The sequence below is a fragment of the Acipenser ruthenus genome, chromosome 49 (genome assembly GCF_902713425.1).
Source record: "Acipenser ruthenus chromosome 49, fAciRut3.2 maternal haplotype, whole genome shotgun sequence".
In the NCBI taxonomy this organism is placed as follows: Eukaryota; Metazoa; Chordata; class Actinopteri; order Acipenseriformes; family Acipenseridae; genus Acipenser; species Acipenser ruthenus.
In genome coordinates, this window is record NC_081237.1 from 6126989 (window position 1) to 6146803 (window position 19815).

The window sequence follows — 19815 nt, forward strand, 5'->3', positions numbered from 1 at the left end:
AACCATGGCAATGTTGCAACATTCCTGTGGTGAACGTGTAAGCTGACTGAGAATGCACTCTGGGATAGAATGAAATAACATTGGATTGTCATCATTGCTCATCAGTTTGGTGAGATGTAAAAGGCACTATTATAGAACCAGAGAGTCATGATTCACGTTTCCACCACTTAACTAAGTACATGCACAATTATTATAATGGGTGGTTTATTTAATTGTTATAAAAATATAGATCAGGTGCAGTTTTCAACTGATTGATCCCAGATTAAGTTACCCAGTTAGTTACTCATTGTAGCGTGCCAATGGAAACTAATTACTGTCACATTATAGTGAACTGTCAGAGAGAGTCTTTGTAGGATGGTTTTTAGAGACATCAAAAGACATGTAGTGCAGGTTGGTTCATGGTCTGTCATCGACCATTAGGAGTTGCTACTCCAACTTTTGTCTACTCCAACTTTTCATTTCCAATAGGCTTTCTTGACTTCTCTGCAGGTATAATACCACAGAGCAGCAATGTTGGTCTGCAAGCGTAAGCCAGACTGATGAAGACATCAGCCCAGAACTGTCCAACCTTTTTGGTTAAGAGATCCATACCAATTTCCAAGGAGTTCTTATAAAGCTATACAAATAGCAGCAACTGCACTGGGACACAGCTTCAGTAGCTTTCTGCTCATTACTTGCATTTGAGAGTGACTCGATCTAACCTGTCAGTAAGTTTTTAAACCCTGTTTGGTGCACCTCACTGCACGTGTCATGTTTTTCAGTAAAGCAGAGTGACAGAATATCTCTCTAGCACACAGGACTCCAGTAGAGGCAGTCCGCTAGCACAACACATCCAGAGGCATCTCAAAGAGAAGAGAATGGAGTAGCAACGAAAGGTTCAGTGATTGAGAACGTGGTGAAATAGTACGGAGCTAATACAGGACAGAAACACGTTTTTAGCTGTTGCGTTGAACTGCTGTGTAGGAAGATGTGGCGCTCCCTTACGCCCTCCGTAGTTCAGGAAGACGGTATAAAACAAAGGGAACTCGTTTGCTGAACCAGTGCACAGAAACCCCATGTATTTACTTAAATGCATCTATATGCAGCCCTTGATTGCATTCAAATATAATCTAAATTAAACGCTTTACCATAAACAAGTTTTATGTGTTTACAGAGCGCGTGGCGAGACAAAACCCAGGATCGCCCAGGAACAGTAATAAATCTAAGAGTCAGACACCGATGTTTGAAAACATTGTGTATGGCTGTTTGGATCTGATTGCTTATTAAACAAGTCTGGCTGATGTATTCACTTTGCCGCACGCATTTGGAGGTGCCGCACTTCAATATAACATTAAACAGCCTGGGTGCTCCACACCTTCTTCTGCAAGGAAAATTAGAGGGTGTATTTACAGTACAGTACATGACTGGAATGCAGTGATATCACATGCGTTTAAGTGCCATTATTGACATTGTGTTTACGCATAGACAGTACAGTCTGTATCGAAGACCCTCTGTCTATACGGAAAACTCTGATGCACCACAGAAACCATATAGATACACTTTTGAGTAATCCGACAGCATGAACACATGAATACTACAGTACAGTAGCAATAGCTGCTATCGCAGTCTGCCGTGAAGTGTTACTCAGTGAAGGCAGGCAGCTGAAATAACAGTGGTTTTGAAATAGGGGAACGGTGTGGAAAAATAATGTAAGCAATGCAAAGGGCAGAAAAGGCCATTGAAAACTGTTATTCAATGGCTTTGCTGCCCTCTGGTGTATATCCATGTGAAGCGCAGCTGCGAAATGTCTTTTTTTTAAGCTTCAAACGTAGTTTTTAGATTCACTTTTCCCTTATAAATGTGGCATTATCAGTTTGTTCCAGTGAATACGTTGCAATTTGAACAGTGTCTGATCTTCCGTCAAATGTATGTTGTTCTTATTATGGGAAACCTAGATAGCATATCACCTGATCGAAACTCAAAAAAAAAAAAAAAAAAAAACCTTCAAGGTCAAGAAGTGATTGGAGTACTGAGTGGAGCGCCAGGGTTTGCTTTTTTTCCCTAGAGGCCCGGGTTCGTATCTGGCTCAGGGCGTGTGGTAGTTAAATAGTTTACTTAATTCTTTAAAAAAAAAAAAACTTTTTTAAAAAAGAAGGTAATTATTGAGCAGAATGTAACATCGCGACGTTGTAAATGCACGCTTGTACGTGGAATGCAGTTTTGAGAGAAAGAAAAGGAGTGCCTGTCTCTTTAAAACCGCATCGCCAGGCTGTGGAATGTTGTGTTATGCAGATTACATGCTAATAGCGGCACTGGTTGTTCCCACAATTCCTTGTGAGAAAGGGACAGGCTCCTGCAAATACCACTGGGTGAGAATAGTTTTAACGGTGTATTGAGACTCGCGTACCGGGCACTGCTGTTGCGAGTGGAGAAAGCGAGTCAAAATATTAAATTAATCTGAAGGTGCCCTGTCGATACGCACGCTACGCTGGCTGAAAGTGCCGCAGAGATAGAGATAGAGGTAAGACAGAAATCACTCGACCCTGCGAGTTACGCCAGGCGTTTTGTTGACATGTAGGCCTCGCTGCTGTCAAGGTAGTTAAACTGTACAGGTTGTATATCACAGCAATGCAAAAAAAATTAAAACATTAAAAAAAAGGTTGCATCGACAAACCTGCTAATTCTGGAAAAATAAATCTCACCGTTTCACTCTTTTTTTTTTTTTCGTTCTTAACTGTTTTAATAATCTGTTCAGACTGAACCGACTAACTGGAGTGTTCATGTAGTTTCTTAGATTTTTTTAAATATTGTAATGCTTTTTATTTGACGATAGTAATAAATAAATAAATAAATAAATAAAATGAAACGTTTCTTTGTTTAGTTGGTGCTCACAACACCTGCGCACTTAATAAATACCAGGCATTCTTTTATTTGGTTTCTGGGAATGCATTTATATAGATTTACAACTCGTACCTTAATACATAAGGACCAAGTTAATGTATTTGATTATTTGTATGTATATGTAACCTGTAAGACTGACACATACATCCAAGGATTGTTTTATGCGATACCTGTCTCTAAACTTGGCGTCAGATTATTTAAGAGACAGGTGACACAGGGATAAACACGCACAGTCTGCATTTTGCAGATAAGGACAATGCCTTTGCAGTCACTTTGGTTAAGGGGAAATGCTTCATTCTCTCCAGAAGGATCTACAAAAGCCTTAAAGCACCTTGGATTTGATATTTACTTAAGTACCAGGCCTTATTGACATTCTCGGGGGAAATGATCTGGCCTTATCTCTTCGGCTAAATGTGTTTCTCCTTTCAGTTTGAGGACGGCGTTGACTTGATTGTGCCCAATGGTTCACGTTCAGTTTTGCTTGCTAAGCAGCTATCGCACGTTGTTTTGTTCTCTGTGATAATTTTACCTAGTGAGTGCCTCAGCTGCTAGCTTGTCGGTTATCACCTGGACAATATATCCCTGTTGTGGCTTATGATTCAGGAGGCTGTGTGGTCCAGCGGTTAAGGAAACGGGCTTGTAACCAGGATGTCCCCGGTTCAAATCCCGGCTCAGTCACTGACTCACTGTGTGACCCTGAGCAAGTCACTTCACCTCCTTGTGCTCTGTCTTTTCCGTGTGACGTTGTTGTAAATGACTCTGCAGCTGATTCATAGTTCACACACCTTAGTCTCTGGATAAAGGCGTCTGCTAAATAAACAGGTAATATTCAAATTGTACAGGGCTGTGTTAAAGTAGAAAAATGCAGGTATGCACTTGGTGAAAAAGATTTATAAATGTGTTTTTTTGTTTTGTTTTGCTTTCTAAGCTAAAATTCCATAAATTTAGTTAGGACTGCTCCATTGTCCTAATGATTTTCTGTAACGCTGGAAAGCAATGACAAATTAACTGGGTTAGTCTGGGTTAAAGAGGAAAATACCCTCAGGACAGCCATTGAATAGGAACGGCTTTCAGGCTCTGACCTTCTCAGTCATGTGTTGATGATGCTGGCTGTGCATTAGCAATCCTCTCTCTGTAGCTCCAGCTTTTTAAAACCAAAGATACCCGCAGTGTCAAGTACTCTACATAATGATATTTCCCTGTGTTTTGGTACAGTGGTGTGACACTCTGAACCCAAGGTTGTGTAATTTGTGGTGTTCAATCCTCAGCAGCCCTATTTTTATGCACTTTACAGTGATTAATCTAAATACTGCAGCTGCTATGATTATTTACCTCTGCATGTAACAAATGTAAGCAACCATCTCCAACGGTGCATGTGAGTATTTTTAGTCTAGTGTCTGATTGTGTTAAACTCCAGGAAGTTGCGGTTTCTTTGAGGTCAGTGCTCATGTCAGGTCAGCAGTTGTAATTCATTCAAGGATATAATAGAAGTAGCAATAGTAGTAATAAAAAGGATGAATAGGCCTAATCCTAAAATATGAGAGAAATGGTATCCAATTTTATTATGCAGTACAGGGGTGGATATAAGACTCCAGTTGCACAACAGTTGTAAACAAGCTGTCAACAAGGAATCAACAAGCTAAACTATTCAGGAATGTGCAGCAAGGATGGAAATAAGATTGCATAGCAGTGTGATCCATTCCTGGTTTTACTATGAGTTTAACAAGACACAGCTGAGTGGTTAATCAAGCTCCTAGTAAAACCTGGAATGGTTGAAACTGCTATGCAGTAGAAGTCTTATTTCCATCCATTCCAAATTATATTTTCGGTGTAAAATCGAACATGGTAGTGTGGGGCACAGCAGCATTAATGACCCATTGTAAAATTAGGCAGAAGTGTTGGAGACCATACAGTAACTCTTCCTTAAATAGGATTTGTCCTTGAGGATATGCTCAAACATCCATTAAAACCAGCAAATCGCTGCAGCTTTATTCAAGAACACATTTATTAGCTGTTAACGTACGTAACATTTCTCTGTTCTTCATTTAAAGCAAAGTGCGTATGCAGTCTGCTTAGCATGTCGGACGCTTGAAAGGAATGCCACACTAAACCATTCGACCATGAAAAAGTGCTCAATTAAAATGTAAACTACTTTTTTTTTTTCCTGGTCTATTTGTGCAGTTGAGAAGTCATTCCCAGTTTGTAGAGTCGTTTTAAAAATGTTGTTTTTAAAGTATGATAATGGCTAGACGGTAGTTTTACCTCTAATGTTTTTTAAAGGTAGTGAACGTTTAAGTGCCTCTTTTTTTTTCTGTATTCTTTGCTGCGTGTTGCAATAAGCATTCTGTTTTCCTTGCTTGATACCGTACATGAGATGACAGCATAGTTTGATCGAACGCTTATTGCACGCAGTTTGTAGGTTCAGGAGGCAAGATAAACATGATCACAAGGAGTTCATAGGAAGATGTGTATTTTTAGATTGTGTTGTAGATTATCAATACTGTACTTCTAAAGGGTACAGTATTGATAATCTGCTTAAAACCAAAGCTGCCATTGATCATATCCTGTCCTGCATCATGTTGCCTTTTATAAAGACATTCTTTCCAGTCTAATATGTATTGATAACAGACCTACTACTAGTGTACTACTACTATACAGACACAGTATGTTTGTCTAGTAGTAACCCTTTTCATTTGACTCTGCTCGTTCATTTTTATGGCTCTCCTGATTGGGTACCTGTTGTTCATGCCCCTACCTGCCGATTTGATGTTTTAGATTCAGGCACAATAGGCGGTGGACTTGAGAGAAGGGAGCGACGGATTGACAGGCAGGTGATAGACACTGTGACTTCATTCCTGCAAGTGAAGGGAGTCAACCTGTGCTGCTTGAAAGGAGATACATCGGTGCAAATGTTTTCCACAGAACTTCAGACACTCCGCAGTGAGCGATGTCTTATTGTGTTGGCCTGCACTGCAGGTCTCTGGGGAGTTAGGTGGAGAAGGGGAGGGGTGTTTTGAGGCTGGTTGCTTGGGTTTGGCTGCCTAGTCATCACTGCATGTGCTACAGTCAGTGTGTTTAGTTTAGCTGGTTTGTGTGTGTATTTGCTAATGTAGGCTGTATTTTTCTACTATTCTAGGCTTTGGTTAGGGTTAGAATGTAATCTGCTAGAATAAGTATATAGTACTTCATGTTTATTGGTTTAAATCAATTTTATTTATTTACTTAGTTTGCTAGTATTCTCTAGTATTTCTAGAATTTAAAACTGTTTACCCATACTGATTGGCTGTTGCTCTTCCATAGTATTAAATGGAAAATGACTGATAATCCCGCAGAAGCATGCTTCTGTCTCTCTTCTGGATACAGGAAGATGGAACAGAAACTAGAACAGGGGTTTGCTCTGAGGGATACAACAGTATATATTATTTCCTGACCTGAGCTTTAAACTTGCAATATAATAATAAAAAAAAAAACAAACACATGGCTTGGTGGCTGTGTGAACTTGCTTGACCACTTTATTCTGTATGGTGGTGGGGCAAGTGAAGACATCAGATTATGGACAACAGTAGTATTATAGGACTTGCACGTCTTTTTATTGCAATCTCATGGATGGAAGCCCTCCTTTTGAGACAAATGGCACCACAACGAAGCAGCACGTGAAGTCCTTCACTGGTTTTTAACATAACGCTGTGTGCGTGCCTCTGTCGGTGCCCTGCCTTTTTTTTTTAGGCTTCCTTTTTGTGGCGTGTGTCAAAATGTTAATCACCGAAACATGCTGAAACCTGAGCAAGTCATTTAATTTCAAAGGAGGGGCTAATTGTGTAGGTGTGGGAGAAGAAAAACATGATTTTCTTGCCTTCTTACCTCCATGATTAAGCTGCTGATAAGTTTAGGTTTTGCATTTTGGCTGGAATGTAATAATATGCTCTACCATGCCTGAAGAAAGTACAAGGGCAGAATTCAGTCTGTAAGCATTTCAAGCTTCAAGAAAGCATGCATGCATGCTCTTTCCTATATGTGAAATAGACAAACGTAAAACACAATGAATTATTTGCGGGGTGTTGATGCCTTTTTGATTATTTTTTGTGTGGCTTGCAGGTTTCATTAATAAGATGGAGCCATTCTTTGTTTGCTGTCGTCTTTGAAAAATAAACAAATCGAATGTAATCTGAATTGTGCATGCAAGCTTAAGGAGACTGTCAAAGCTATGATGAAATGTCAAGTATAACTTAAAAACTACCATATATTTCTCGCTGTTCATAAAGTACTGTAGCACTGTTATTTCTTGTTGTTGTTGTTGAAACTCGTGTGGAACTGGATTGTCAGGATCCGAACTGGAATTCGGGTCAATGCAGTTCAGGCACAGATAACTATTCTAATTTGTGTGCTTTAGGATGACCTTTGGAGGCCTGAATTAAATTGGGTGATGACACATTCTCAGTGGTCCTTTTTAATCCACATTTTGCACATTTGAAATGTAGCCTATAACTCCACTTTAGATTCAATTAGAAACGATTGTTAAAAGCAGAGTTTTTGTTTTCTTCTCCCCACTGTGACCCACAGCTGTCACCCTGCATTTGCACTGGGAGTCTATTTGAGTTGAGTGTATTGCTAGGTGAAACTGTACACAAGCTACTATAAGCAGGTATTCATGTGTTTTATTGTTATCTTCCACAGGGAGTCACGTAACCCGCAGTGGGGATATGGGTTTGCTGGGAAATCAGACAAGACACTAATTGCATGCTTGTTTGTTGCTGTTTTAATCACGTGAACCTTATTCAGCAGTGCAGGCAATAATGAGCAGGACAACGCAACAACACATTAAAGTAACAGGAGACATCTGCATCTTCCTCAATGTAAAGGAAAAAAAAAAAATCTAGATTATGAGTCTTAATTTATCACATTCTCTGTGCTGTAACCCTCTTTATTGTTAGAAGTCACATTACTGAAACTGCTCAAGAAGTCACATTACTGTGTTTTAAGTGATCTTTGGTCTGTGGTTACTATAGCCCCCAGTTTTAATGTACTTGTCCTGCCACAATGTCACTGTCCACAGACTGAGCCTTTTCCTCAAAAGCCCTGAGGACTAATTACTGTGAAGGCTGATGTTTTAAATTATCTGCTAGGCTTTTTAAGACCTGCTCAAATTATGCATTGTAGCTGAAGAAATCTGAAGGTGATTTTTAGAAGTAGGGAACAGTATGCTCTTCCTCTATAAAACAGACTGATATAAAGATGTTTCGTGTAAAGTACTGTAGTTTCCCATTTTTGTGTGCTGCAGTTTGACTATTTTTAACCGACATGTCATCATAATAACTTTATTAACTTGTTTTTTTTTTTGTTTTTTTTTTTGCTGAGAGTTCTACCATTCAGGCGTACTGAGCAGTGGGAGTTTATATATATTTTTTCCATTCATTTTCTAAGAAGTCATCTGCTTGACACGTGCTCTTATGCAAGAGCTGCCCTGTAGAGAGAACCCTTTAGAAGCCAAACCAGAAAAATGAAACTGGAAATAAGTGAAGCCTGTGTTCTTTCTGTTGCTTTTCCAGACTGCGGCGTGAATGTCCACAAGAGTTGCAAGAACCTGCTGGGTGAATGCAGCAGCAGCAGCAGTAAACTCAAGGTAGGCACTGCATTTGTGGGCATGTAACTGTTACACTTGTGTGTCCATTTGGGATTTGCTTACAGCATGTTTGTCGGAACATGCTAAAACAACATTGGTAATGGAAGCGCAAGTTGCCGACATTGCAAATCAACAGGATGCTCCAATAGACGTTTTGTAATCCGTGTTAAAACCAAAAATCAGGTTAATGACAAAGCAAAGTCTTGTTTGCTGTGCTAAAGGGAAAATGTAAGAACCAGCTGATGTGGTTGTTCAATGTTGGGTAGGATGCTGCATGAAAAGATAAGAGCTGGTGTTTGCTAACACTAGTATTGTATATGACATCCCCTTAGACTGTGGGATAATGTGCTGTTAGGAATTACAGTCCAGACCAAGCATTTGTTTGGGCACAGCCTATTTATCTAGGGCTGAAAATCTATGTTTGATAAATAAACTTTGAACCGTTTCAATGTTCAAAATACAGTGCTCACCCTTTATAACGCTATAGTGGGGAGCCATAGTTACAAGACCGTGCTATTTGTGTTCCGCCTTAACGAGTGTAAAAGGGCTACTATAATGGTATTATGGAGCAAATGGGAGCCACTACTCTACCGTGTTATAACCGATTCCACACTAACGAGGAGTGTTATAACGGGTGAGCACTGTATTACTTTTCTATTAAAGTATTAAAGAAGTACATTTGACATTTATATGTAGATATATGGATAGATGTATTGCATTTTGATGTAAATAATCTCTCTCAATAGATAAAGTACTACACTTTCAGTTATTGATGTTGTTATTTCTTCTCAGAGAGATTCCCTGAGAAACCCGACTCCCGGGTCTCCGCAGAGCACAGGACACAATCACAGTCAAGGTCAGTGCGTTGTTGAAATACAAAGGGTTGTTTTGAGGGGTACAGTCGCATAAACTACTGGCAATACAGTAGCGATCTTGCACACCTGTTGCACCTGATCACAAACTAATTTGTAAGGGTTATTGGCACAGCAGATGTGATTTCAGCTGGGAAGACTGCATGTTTCTGCAAGTCAGCATTCATCAGTGTGTGTGTGAAACCCTGATGCTTTTATTGCAAGCGCCTGTGTTTCAATGCTTTCTCCATGTTCTGTTAATAAGTTTGATCAGTAGGTTTGCTGATTTGGTATGTAACTTGAGTGGTTAGGTAATTGATTGCCATCTCCAGTTATACAACAGTTTTTCGGGGCGGTTCTTTTGTGTTATGCAGGTGGACAGCAGCTGCAGTTTCTAAGCAGGCTCTGGGGGAAATAGGTTAGTGAGGATGGATCAATTTGCACATGGAAGTTCGAAGCTGCTAGACAGAACAGCAAGTGCATTCTGGGCGGTGATATAATTGGCAGGTTGTTAAAAGCAATATGATCAAAGGTTTCGCAGGTTGGAACAGTCTTTGCTAGAAAAGGGACGTTTTTTTGTTTAATTCTCTTTTAAACATTTTGGTTAGATCACTTAATAATTGACTTTTATTATCCAGACGCTCTTCGTTTATTTTTCTCATGTCCTCAGGTAGCCAATGTGAATATACATCTTTATTTTCAGGCGATTTGGAATCTAGATAATGCAAAGTACTGTAAATTGAAATGCTAGACTGTTTTCTGTTTTATTAAAACAGGATCACATTGCTGAAATTACTTTTTTTTTTTACTGTCAAATCTTACGCTCCACAATAGAAAACATAATATTAATTGACAACTGCTTACCAGTGTGTGAGCCAAATTTACTTACAGCCCGGATATGCCAACACATTTATTACTTGAACTGCAATTAAGATGGGTGGGTAAACTCTGCATGATTCAGGTGATCATGAAAGGGGTCAGACGTACAGGACAGGTGCTGCATTATTTCTGAACTGCGACTGAACAATAGTTAAGGTATAAAACCAGAGAAAACCTATACGAATCCCATGTGAGCTTTGGGTCAGCCTTTCCTGTGAAGCAGTGGAGCTGTCTCCTGCTTCGAGGCTAGAGGGAACTGCCAGCGCTAAGCGTTTTCATATCTGATCCCTGATTTATTACAGGTACTTTCCAAGAAAAAGGGACAAATAGTTGGCAAGAGAAGAGAAGGATTAAAAAAAAAAGAATAGCTGGTGAGATAGTGATTTTAGTTTCAAATAAGTACTTCCAATTTCTATTTTTTGGCAGGAAAATCCATTTGGGATTCCTGGTTGCCAGCTGAAACCGTAATATTGCCAGTAAATAGTCAGAGGTTGGCATATAGTTGTAGCATACACGAACCTAGATCAGATGCCATTGTATTTATTCATTTAAAAATGAATAAAATGAACTGGCACTTGCGCAGCTTCCAATCCATTAGCATTGTTCTCGTAAGAGGCACAGTCGGTTTTATTGCACATTTGCTGTGTGAAAAGAGAAAGAAAACTCATTAGGCAGCTGCCAGGTTGTACCTTGGCCTGAACCAATTTATTTTGTTGGCTGGCAAATACATTATTCAAATAAGTTACTGTTAACATTGTATCCCTTGTGTTTTAACATAAAGTATTGCAACTACTGGGATCAGAGCTTCAAAAAGGGTTGAGAACCATTTGACTCTCTCTCCTCCTATCTAATCTATCTATCTGTCTGTATCTCTCCATCTATCTATAACTTATTAATAAATAATATTAGACCCTTTAAACCAAGACTACAACTTGCCAGAGTTTGTTCACATGCCAATTTCAATTCGCTATTCAAAACTTTTTGCTTTCAACACGTCTCCTGTCCGGTCAGCTGTCCTATAAACCAAATTTAATTGGTCAGACTGATCCACAACAGGGTGTAGAATTGTCAGAGAAATACTGATTAAACACTCTATTTGGTTTCCCCATGGTGTCGACTGCCTATAGGTCAGCTTCAATGTGCAGCAAATTGATTTAGGATTGAAGTTAAGCAAGTTCAGGCTGTTTATCAATTTTTCACTCCTGGTACCTGCTGTGAGTGCAAACCTGCCCCCTGCCCATTTCTCCTGTAAAGAAAGGAAAAATAATATTATAAATCTAACACACAACAAACTTAAGTTGAATTAGTTTCTTCTTGTTTGAATTTGTTTCTTCTTGCTAGTTTTTAAAACTATTAATAGAATTAAATGTATTAATAGAATTAAATTAATGGTGCCGTGTTGTATTGAACATCATTGATCGTTCTGTTTTCATTGTAAAAAGTAATGCCCGTCTTAATCGCAGCACAGCAGGACACTTCAGTGTGTTTGCCACACTCCTAAGAGGACTCATCTGCAATAATGAAGGGGCAGCATGCATCATGTTCTCACCTCAGTGGAGATGAGACAGCCTCTATTTCCAGAAAGCTCGAAAGGCTCTTATAAAATCCTGCGCATCCTGAGCCCTAATTCAGATCCGCAATTTCGTTGCAAGCTCAGCCTCCCTCTCTGTAGTACAAGCTGGCTCTAGCAATGTGTGCAAAGTGCAAAGACAATGATGAGAAAAAAAGCAGTTTATCCAAGCAGCCCAGGCTCTACTGCGGAACAGTCTCCAAAGAGCTGAACAAGAGGCTTTTCATTCGGAACGAGCTCCTCACCTCCAGGATCCGGGAAGCGTTTGACAGGCAGAGGATGAGGGATTTGAAGGCTATGTTTCCGATGCGCTCCCCTGGTATCTTGCTCTCTAACAAGATCCTTTTCTCTGTAGCCGGCTCGTTTCTGAAGGAACAGTCACGGAGCGCCGTCTCGGGTCCTGATGGCTCCTGTGCTTCCTCACGCAGTCTAGGCATGACCATCACACAACGGGGAAGCAACACTCAGCTCACAACCAGCACCCCTGCTAACCACGCCAATACATACGGGTGAGTGTCTGGATAAAAGGGGTGTGGTCAAAGAAGGCCAGTTCAGTACATTTTGATGCTGAATCCCCTCGGAAACTTGAATTTACTGTATTGTTCCTGTAAATGATAAAAGGTGGAAAGAAGTTTTTTGTTTTAAACTTTTATTTCTTGGAACATCAAACTAGGGTGTGCTTCGACTCCAAGGCTGGAGAACATGCATGTTTATATATGAAGGGTTAATTAAGGTTCGATGGGTTGTTTAGTAACAGAAAACCGATGGTGCTGGCTGCAGTGGTTTAATTTTGCTCATCTTGCAGATCAATCACAGGAGAGATGGAAGAAATAGATGGGTTTATAAAACTAAAGCAACAGTCAGAAGATGCTGTCTCTCTGGCTCCGTCCACAGCGGAGTCCATTGTAGTTGAAGGTGAGCACTGTACTAACTGAAATCATTATGTACGGTGTATAATTTTATGCACAATGTAAGTAAAACAATGTTTTATTATATTATTCCATGTCTCAAACATTACTAGACCCTTATTTACTCCCCTGAAGATTCGAGCTACAGTATCTGTTGCCACACTGTTGTCCCCACTGTATTCTATAATATGAATATACTGTTAGAAAAATGAGAACAGTGATTCCTTCGTGTTTATAGTTTCTGGTTTTAATCTATGAACATAGAATGCACATTTTATGCAGTGAACGTATTCCTCTGTTCCGTTCTCTAACTAATAATGAATTAACAGATAAATGAGCATTGCTAAAACATCATGGATAATATCACACTGACTGGTGCATCCTCTACAGATGCACAGTATGCATCTCTCAGGGGGGAGCTGGAATTAGATGCCCAGGATATTGAAGCAGAATCGTGGAGCCTGGCTGTCGACCCAGCGTACTTAAAGAAACACCCGAAGGAGGCGGTGAAGAGACAAGATGTTATACATGGTAAGGTATAATCAGTGTCTCTTTTACAAAAAAGCAGACTGTGCTAAGCAGACTTCATGACCGTTGCTATGAAACAGAAGACAGGAAATTCAATATTTGTTGCCTTGATTGTCTGTGATGGTTCCCTGCTTGTGTGTACTGTGAAAAGTTCAGCCATCGCTACCATTTCTCTTCTTCTTTTCACTAGCGCATAAAGCATGTTGTTTTGAGATCCAGCTGGCACAATAACAACCATTTCCTCCTCCTGATTAGGGACTTGTTATCCCAGCAGGATTTTGACAGCTTTTTAATCTCTTTGCAGTCATGTCTTCAATTCACTTTAATCTTTCAGAGCCTGCTCACTAATGGCCCCATTTGCTATCTGCCAGGCACCCATTGTTGATTTATTACAGGGGCATGCCATGTTAAAAGTCAGCAAAGTGAAGTAAAACACAATAATTTATTATTGAAGAGGTACTGCAGGTTTACTTTAATTTAATGTAGAAAAATTAGGTACACTTAACTTTGCAAAGGCGGGAGGTGGTACTAGTTTGCGCTTGCAGAACTGGCTTGATCTTATTTCCGGACTTCCCTTTAGAGATACAGGGAAGGCCTTAATAGAGTAGTTTAGGAACAGTGTATAGGTAACAAGCACAGGTGTGTCTTATTAAACGCCCAAGTAAAATCAGAAATGGATTAAACTGCTGTGCAGCTTATTGCCAGCCCTGCAGTTTGCAGAGAAAACAAAATCTCAGTAAAATACTTCAGCAATGTACCTTCAGCAGAATGGCCAACCCACACTATTAAGGCCAAATTGCATTGGTCCCTTGACTGGCCTTAACAATAAGGCTTCACTGTATTATGGAAACAGGTTTCTTTCCCATTCTGTGCAGGGATAGAAATAAGATTCCTACTGCATAGCAGTTTTACCCATTCCAGGTTTTACTGCGAGTTTGATTAGTCACCGTGTATAGCTAAACTCATGGTAAAACCAGAAAATGATTAAACTGCTATGCAATGGAAGTCTATTTCCATCCCTGATATGGAAAAGTGAAACATGTAAACCCTGTTTTATCTGTGATTCTCACAGAGTTGATCCAGACTGAGATGCACCACGTCCGGACGCTGAAGATCATGCTGAACGTCTACGTGCGAGGAATCAGGGAGAACCTGCAAATGGACGACAGCAAGGTGGAGAAAATCTTCCCTTGCGTCGAGAACCTCCTGGAAATCCACAGACGGTTCTTATCCCGGCTGAAGGAAAGGCGGAAAGAATCCTTGGAGGAAGGGAGCGACCACAACTACGTCATTCACAGGATAGGAGATATCCTGGTGTCAGAGGTAAGACAGGTTTTTTAAAATGAGAAACTCAGAGGGTCTGTTATGAAGCCAAGTACTGTAAATACTATATCGGTCAGTCATACAAGTCTATTTAAACTCGACATGTGAAGTTGGTGAGCAGCTATGGAAGTAAGCATTGTACAAATATTGAGAGACGGGGAGGGAGAAAGCATGGCCACACAATTTAGTATGAATGCATAAATAAAAATAACATGCTCACTATCTATATATATCTATATATATCTATATATATCTATATATATCTATATATCTATATCTATATCTATATCTATATCTATATCTATATCTTTATCAGTCTTTTGAAAGATCTCTTAAATAAAAGTCTTTGTGATCTCTGCATTTGATTAAAAAATAGTGTTCTGTTTCTTTGTAGTTTTCTGGAGAGATTGGAGAGAGAATGAAGGAAAGCTATGGAGATTTTTGCAGTCATCACAGTGAAGCCGTCAACTATTATAAAGAACTGCTACAGAATAACAAAAAGTTCCAGAACTTGATTAGGGTAAGGAAGATGCATCTTTCCCAGCGTTAAGACAAGGTAGATGACTAAATAAAATACGTCTTTAGCCCTTTTCTGGTGGGTTAAGAAGATGTGTTTGCTGCATCGTATTTAAATAATCAAATGGTTGTCTCAGTTTGATGTATAGAACTGTGTTTTTTTCTTGCAGAAAATTAATAACCTTTCTATAGTAAGGAGACTAGGAGTGCCGGAGTGTATCCTGTTGGTCACTCAGCGCATCACAAAGTATCCTGTATTGGTGGAAAGAATTATACAGAACACGGAAGGTAATGAAATGGGTTTTAATAAAAAAAAATGTAAAAAGTGCCAGATTCACTAAGCAATCTCAAATGAGCTAGTAAGTGGGTTATTCAGCCAATTTTCCTGTTAACTTGTTGCAGGTGAGCTCATTCACGTGGAATGTGAAATCTTTACACCAGTGGTTTCAAGAAGAAACGTCATGCTTTCAGCTACACATAGTGACAGTCCTGTACAAGTAGGGCTTTTGTGTTTTTGCAGTTTAAAGGCTTTTCGTAGGTCAAGCCTGTCGTCACAGGGATTATTTTTCCAGTAAATCAATCCATCTCGGAGTTGCCCAGCAGTACTTTATTGTGGTGTGTTGAGGGCTGTTAAAATTGAAATAACAGCGCAGTTGGGAATCCCCCTGTTCTAGTTGCATTGTATTTGTTTGTGTTTCATAAACCCGATTTTTTTATATAAAAAAAAAAGATAACTTTTTTTTCTTTAGTTGGTTCAGAAGACCACGAGGAGCTGACCCGAGCTTTGGGCCTTATTAAAGACGCCATCACACAAGTAGATGCCAAAGTCAACGACTACGAGAATAAAACTAGGCTTAAAGACATTGCCAGCAAAATGGAGCCCAAATCTTCTGGGAAATTCAAAGACGGGCGCTTATTCGGCAAGGAGGAGATACTGAAGGGGAGACGACGGCTCTTGCATGAAGGAATGGTTTATTGGAAAGCTGCTTCGGGGCGTCTTAAAGGTAATTTTATATACAGTTATTTTTATAGAGTCCTCCTTGTCCTCATAATATTAAGAAACGAGCGGAATGATGTACCTTATTCTTTTTCTTATCTGTTTTGTTTTAGATATTCTGGCTGTGCTTCTTACTGATGTACTTTTGTTAATACAAGAAAAGGACCAAAAATATACATTTGCTACTGTGGTAAGTGTTTAATAAACAGTGTTCTTTTAATATTAGGAACTCATAAATACATTCTGTCAAGTTTATTGTCCTTTTTAAATATCAAGTACATACTTTAGTGACCTCTGCTGGATAGTAGGGGGAGCTTCTGGAAAAGTCAAAAGGTGGGATTTTAATAGAATTTAAAAAAAAAAAAAAAAAAATAGATCTTAAATGTACTTTATTAATTGTGATTACCACAAAAGAAAATGTATCGCAGTTATTTTTTTAATACAAGTGCCCATAATGTCCCCACAGGATAGCAAACCGTCGGTGATCTCCCTGCAGAAGCTAATTGTGCGAGAAGTGGCCCACGAGGAGAAAGCGATGTTCTTGATATGTGCCTCCTCAGCAGAGCCAGAGATGTATGAAATTCACACCACCTCCAAAGAGGAGCGCAACACCTGGATGAACTTGATCCGCCAGGCGGCAGAAAGGTAGCAAGCGGCCAGCAACTCATCCACAACTAACGAATCACAAATTCAGAAGTAAAGCTGTTCATTTTAAAACACTTTACAGTCAAAGTTGCTCATAACATTCAAGGGAACAGTGAATATTAACTTTCAAGATCCACTGAAGTACTCAATTTGGCTGTTGGTTCGTCAGTACTTTAATATAATGTAGGTTTGATTTGTGATTTATTCAGGGTTCAGTATGAGTTGACCAATGATCTTTTTGGAAGTGTTTCTGTATTTGGTAAAGTCACATGATTATTTTGTTATTTATTTATTTCAAGTTGTCCTGATGTAGAGGAAGGAGTTTCAAGTGACCCGGAGGAAGAACGCAGACTGGCTGAGGCACGAGCCCTTAAATTAAAAGAATTCCAAGGTACATTGTTGGGGGAAACCATTTGTATTTTCCCTAAAAACTGGAAAAGGTTCAAAGTTAAATGCTAAATATTCATGCAAGTCAACATTAAAAGTTGAAAAATTGTAAACATGAACTCTGTAGCCACATATTTATTATCTTTACTTGTATTACAAGCTCATTATACATATTTAATGTGTTTAGTAGTTATATTTGGTGGCAAGCTGTTGGTGAAAACTAACGACATGACTTCTCCAAACCGAAAAGGTGACAAAACAAGAGGAAATGATGCACTGATTGTATTCAAATATGTGTTTTTTTTTTCTTTTAACCAGAGCGCCTGATTTCTAAAGACAGACAGATTGTGCAGAGCCTCAGTGAGAAGCTGCAGATCTTCACTGAGATCTCAGAGGTGATGAGCGGGTTTGAAGACTCGACTCAGGGGGCCCGCTCCCGGCTGCTGGTGCGTGGAGACCCCTCTGACACGCTGCTGGGGGAGCAGCTTCTCAAGGATGCCATCGCTGAAGGTACAGGCAGTGAAAAGGAAATCCGGGAAAATGCCATAGCAGTTTGACACGTTTCTGGTTTTCCAATGCATGTGAAAGACCCACTTGCAGCCACTGAGACTCTAAAATGGACTGTAGCTAAAACAATTGCTGAATGTTCATCTGACTACAATAAAGGCACCAGGATTCTGTATTTTAGAACTAATACGTCTAGTCTGTTGTTGGTGGTTGGTGGTTTTTGGAAGTATACAGACATATTGATCCCATAGTACTGTTTGACACATTCCTGGTTTTATTTAGATTAATTGTACCCTGTGGGATTTGTGTTGGCCTGCCTATGTTGACTTAATTATAATAGTTAAAATAAAACACATCCTTTTCAGCTAATTGAGTTTTGAAAGTTTTATGTATACGTGCAATACCCTGTGCATTTTTAAATACCTGCTTGAAAGTCCGCATCTTTGAATCGTTGCTTCTCAGTTGAAAATCTTCAGAACCTGCTGATTTCCCATGGGAGGGATGTGAGCTGGCAACCTGAAGACGGGCTGGGGTCCTCAGGGTTACCACGGCGGGCAGAGACGTTTGGAGGATATGAATCCAGTCCCACCGTTATGAATAAAAGTAAGTCTGTAATGCTTGACGCAATATACAAGGCTTCTTACAACTTGAGCAAAATCATTTTTTGTTGCAACGTTCACCTAGAAAAAAAAAATTTGATGGATATAGATCTATATCATTATATTTATTTATTTTTTCAATTTAAGACCTGGTAAATAACATGTAATTAACATGATTGCCTTGACTTGAAATTTCTTCAGCTTGTAATGCAATTATTTCATCTTTCTCGGTATTACAAGTATGTGCTTTGATGCTGACTGTCACTGCTCTTCCTGCAGATGGCAGCATGAAGAAAAAGTCTTACACTGTGTCCTACACTGGGGAACACAAGCTGAGAGAAAGGAGAGGCCAGCTGACAAGCTGTGACCCCGAGCTGCAGGACCTGTGGGGCGATGAAGGAGCACAACAAATGGTAACCAATTCCTATCATTCAGCACTTAATACACCTATTTAAAAATGCTAGCAATTCACTTATTATTACCCAATTATATTATACAATACTATAGGCATAGTGTTTAGGTCCAGTGTTTCAGTATGAACTTTTTATTTATTTATTTATTTTTATTTTCAGGCTGATGAAGTACCAGAAAAAAGTTGGCATAATGTGTGGAGCCCTCCCTTTCACGAATCGGAGGTACATTTTTATTGCATTGCAGTAGTAATTTATTACTTTAGAAGCTTACTCCCTTTTTATTTTATTGCCAGTGACATCATCCGAGTACAAGTATTGGTTTCCAAGTACGATTGCAAGAAATGGGTTCTCCGCACACCCCTAGTTTAAATATTTGTCAATGAATATATTACGTTTTCTTAAGTGTTTCTACATTATAGAATTAAAAAAAAATCTAGTAAAGTGTTTATGCATTTGAATGTTCAAAACTTTAAACCAGACTATAAAATTCTTACATAATCTAGTGTGGAGAAATACTTGAGTCTTGAGTGAAGTACTGTGCTGGTACAACAGGGGTCGCAGGGGTTTGGAGTGTGTTACAAGGCTATGACACATTCAAGGATGTTGTCACCTGAACCCAGGGATTGTATTACTGCCCTGTAACATGTTGACAAGCCAGCTGCTATTTATATTGCACCGTATATACGCAAACATGTTGAAGGGCTTTCTTTTTTTTATAATACACTGAACAAATAAAGGGGAGTCATTAACTGAACGTAAAAGCAAAAATAAGTAAGTTGGCATTTTTTTAGAGAATCTTTGTTTCAATCCGTCTCTGATTTGCTGTACCGACAAACATTTGAAAATAATCTTGATTAGAAAGCAGGTTTACCACATCAATGCACCATATCATTGATGTGGTAAACATACTTTCTAATCACCCTGTATATCTGTCTGTATGAGTGATGTCGCCTGCATTGGTGCAGGGTAGAGCCTTTTGCATCGGCTGGTATTGCTTGCATCATCATGAATGCAACACGTCTAGAAGACATTGTACAGTATAACTAGACGTAGAAAAAAGTCTTTTTTGTCAGATTTGCAACCAGTTTATTCGCAGCCTGCAGCCCTGTGTCGTAATTTCATTTCTCTGTGATTCAGCGGCACTGATTGATACATTACAATGGTACGATTTGAGGGAGTATTCTGGTTGAGG

At 39.4% G+C, this 19815-nt stretch overlaps 1 protein-coding gene across 2 annotated transcripts in view; it reads left to right on the forward strand.

Moving 5' to 3' along the window:
• Positions 1-19815, forward strand: part of LOC117401423 (rho guanine nucleotide exchange factor 18-like) — a 47124-nt gene that overhangs the window by 15895 nt on the left and 11414 nt on the right. For both annotated transcript variants that reach the window (XM_059014854.1, XM_059014853.1), the window contains exons 11-26: positions 8427-8500; positions 9293-9356; positions 12156-12309; positions 12606-12715; positions 13099-13239; positions 14309-14559; positions 14954-15079; positions 15246-15363; positions 15825-16079; positions 16186-16262; positions 16539-16717; positions 17017-17108; positions 17423-17614; positions 18074-18214; positions 18490-18623; positions 18783-18845. In XM_059014854.1, coding sequence (XP_058870837.1) covers positions 8427-8500; positions 9293-9356; positions 12156-12309; positions 12606-12715; positions 13099-13239; positions 14309-14559; positions 14954-15079; positions 15246-15363; positions 15825-16079; positions 16186-16262; positions 16539-16717; positions 17017-17108; positions 17423-17614; positions 18074-18214; positions 18490-18623; positions 18783-18845 — 2171 coding nt within the window. The remainder of the gene's footprint in view (positions 1-8426; positions 8501-9292; positions 9357-12155; positions 12310-12605; positions 12716-13098; positions 13240-14308; positions 14560-14953; positions 15080-15245; positions 15364-15824; positions 16080-16185; positions 16263-16538; positions 16718-17016; positions 17109-17422; positions 17615-18073; positions 18215-18489; positions 18624-18782; positions 18846-19815) is intronic.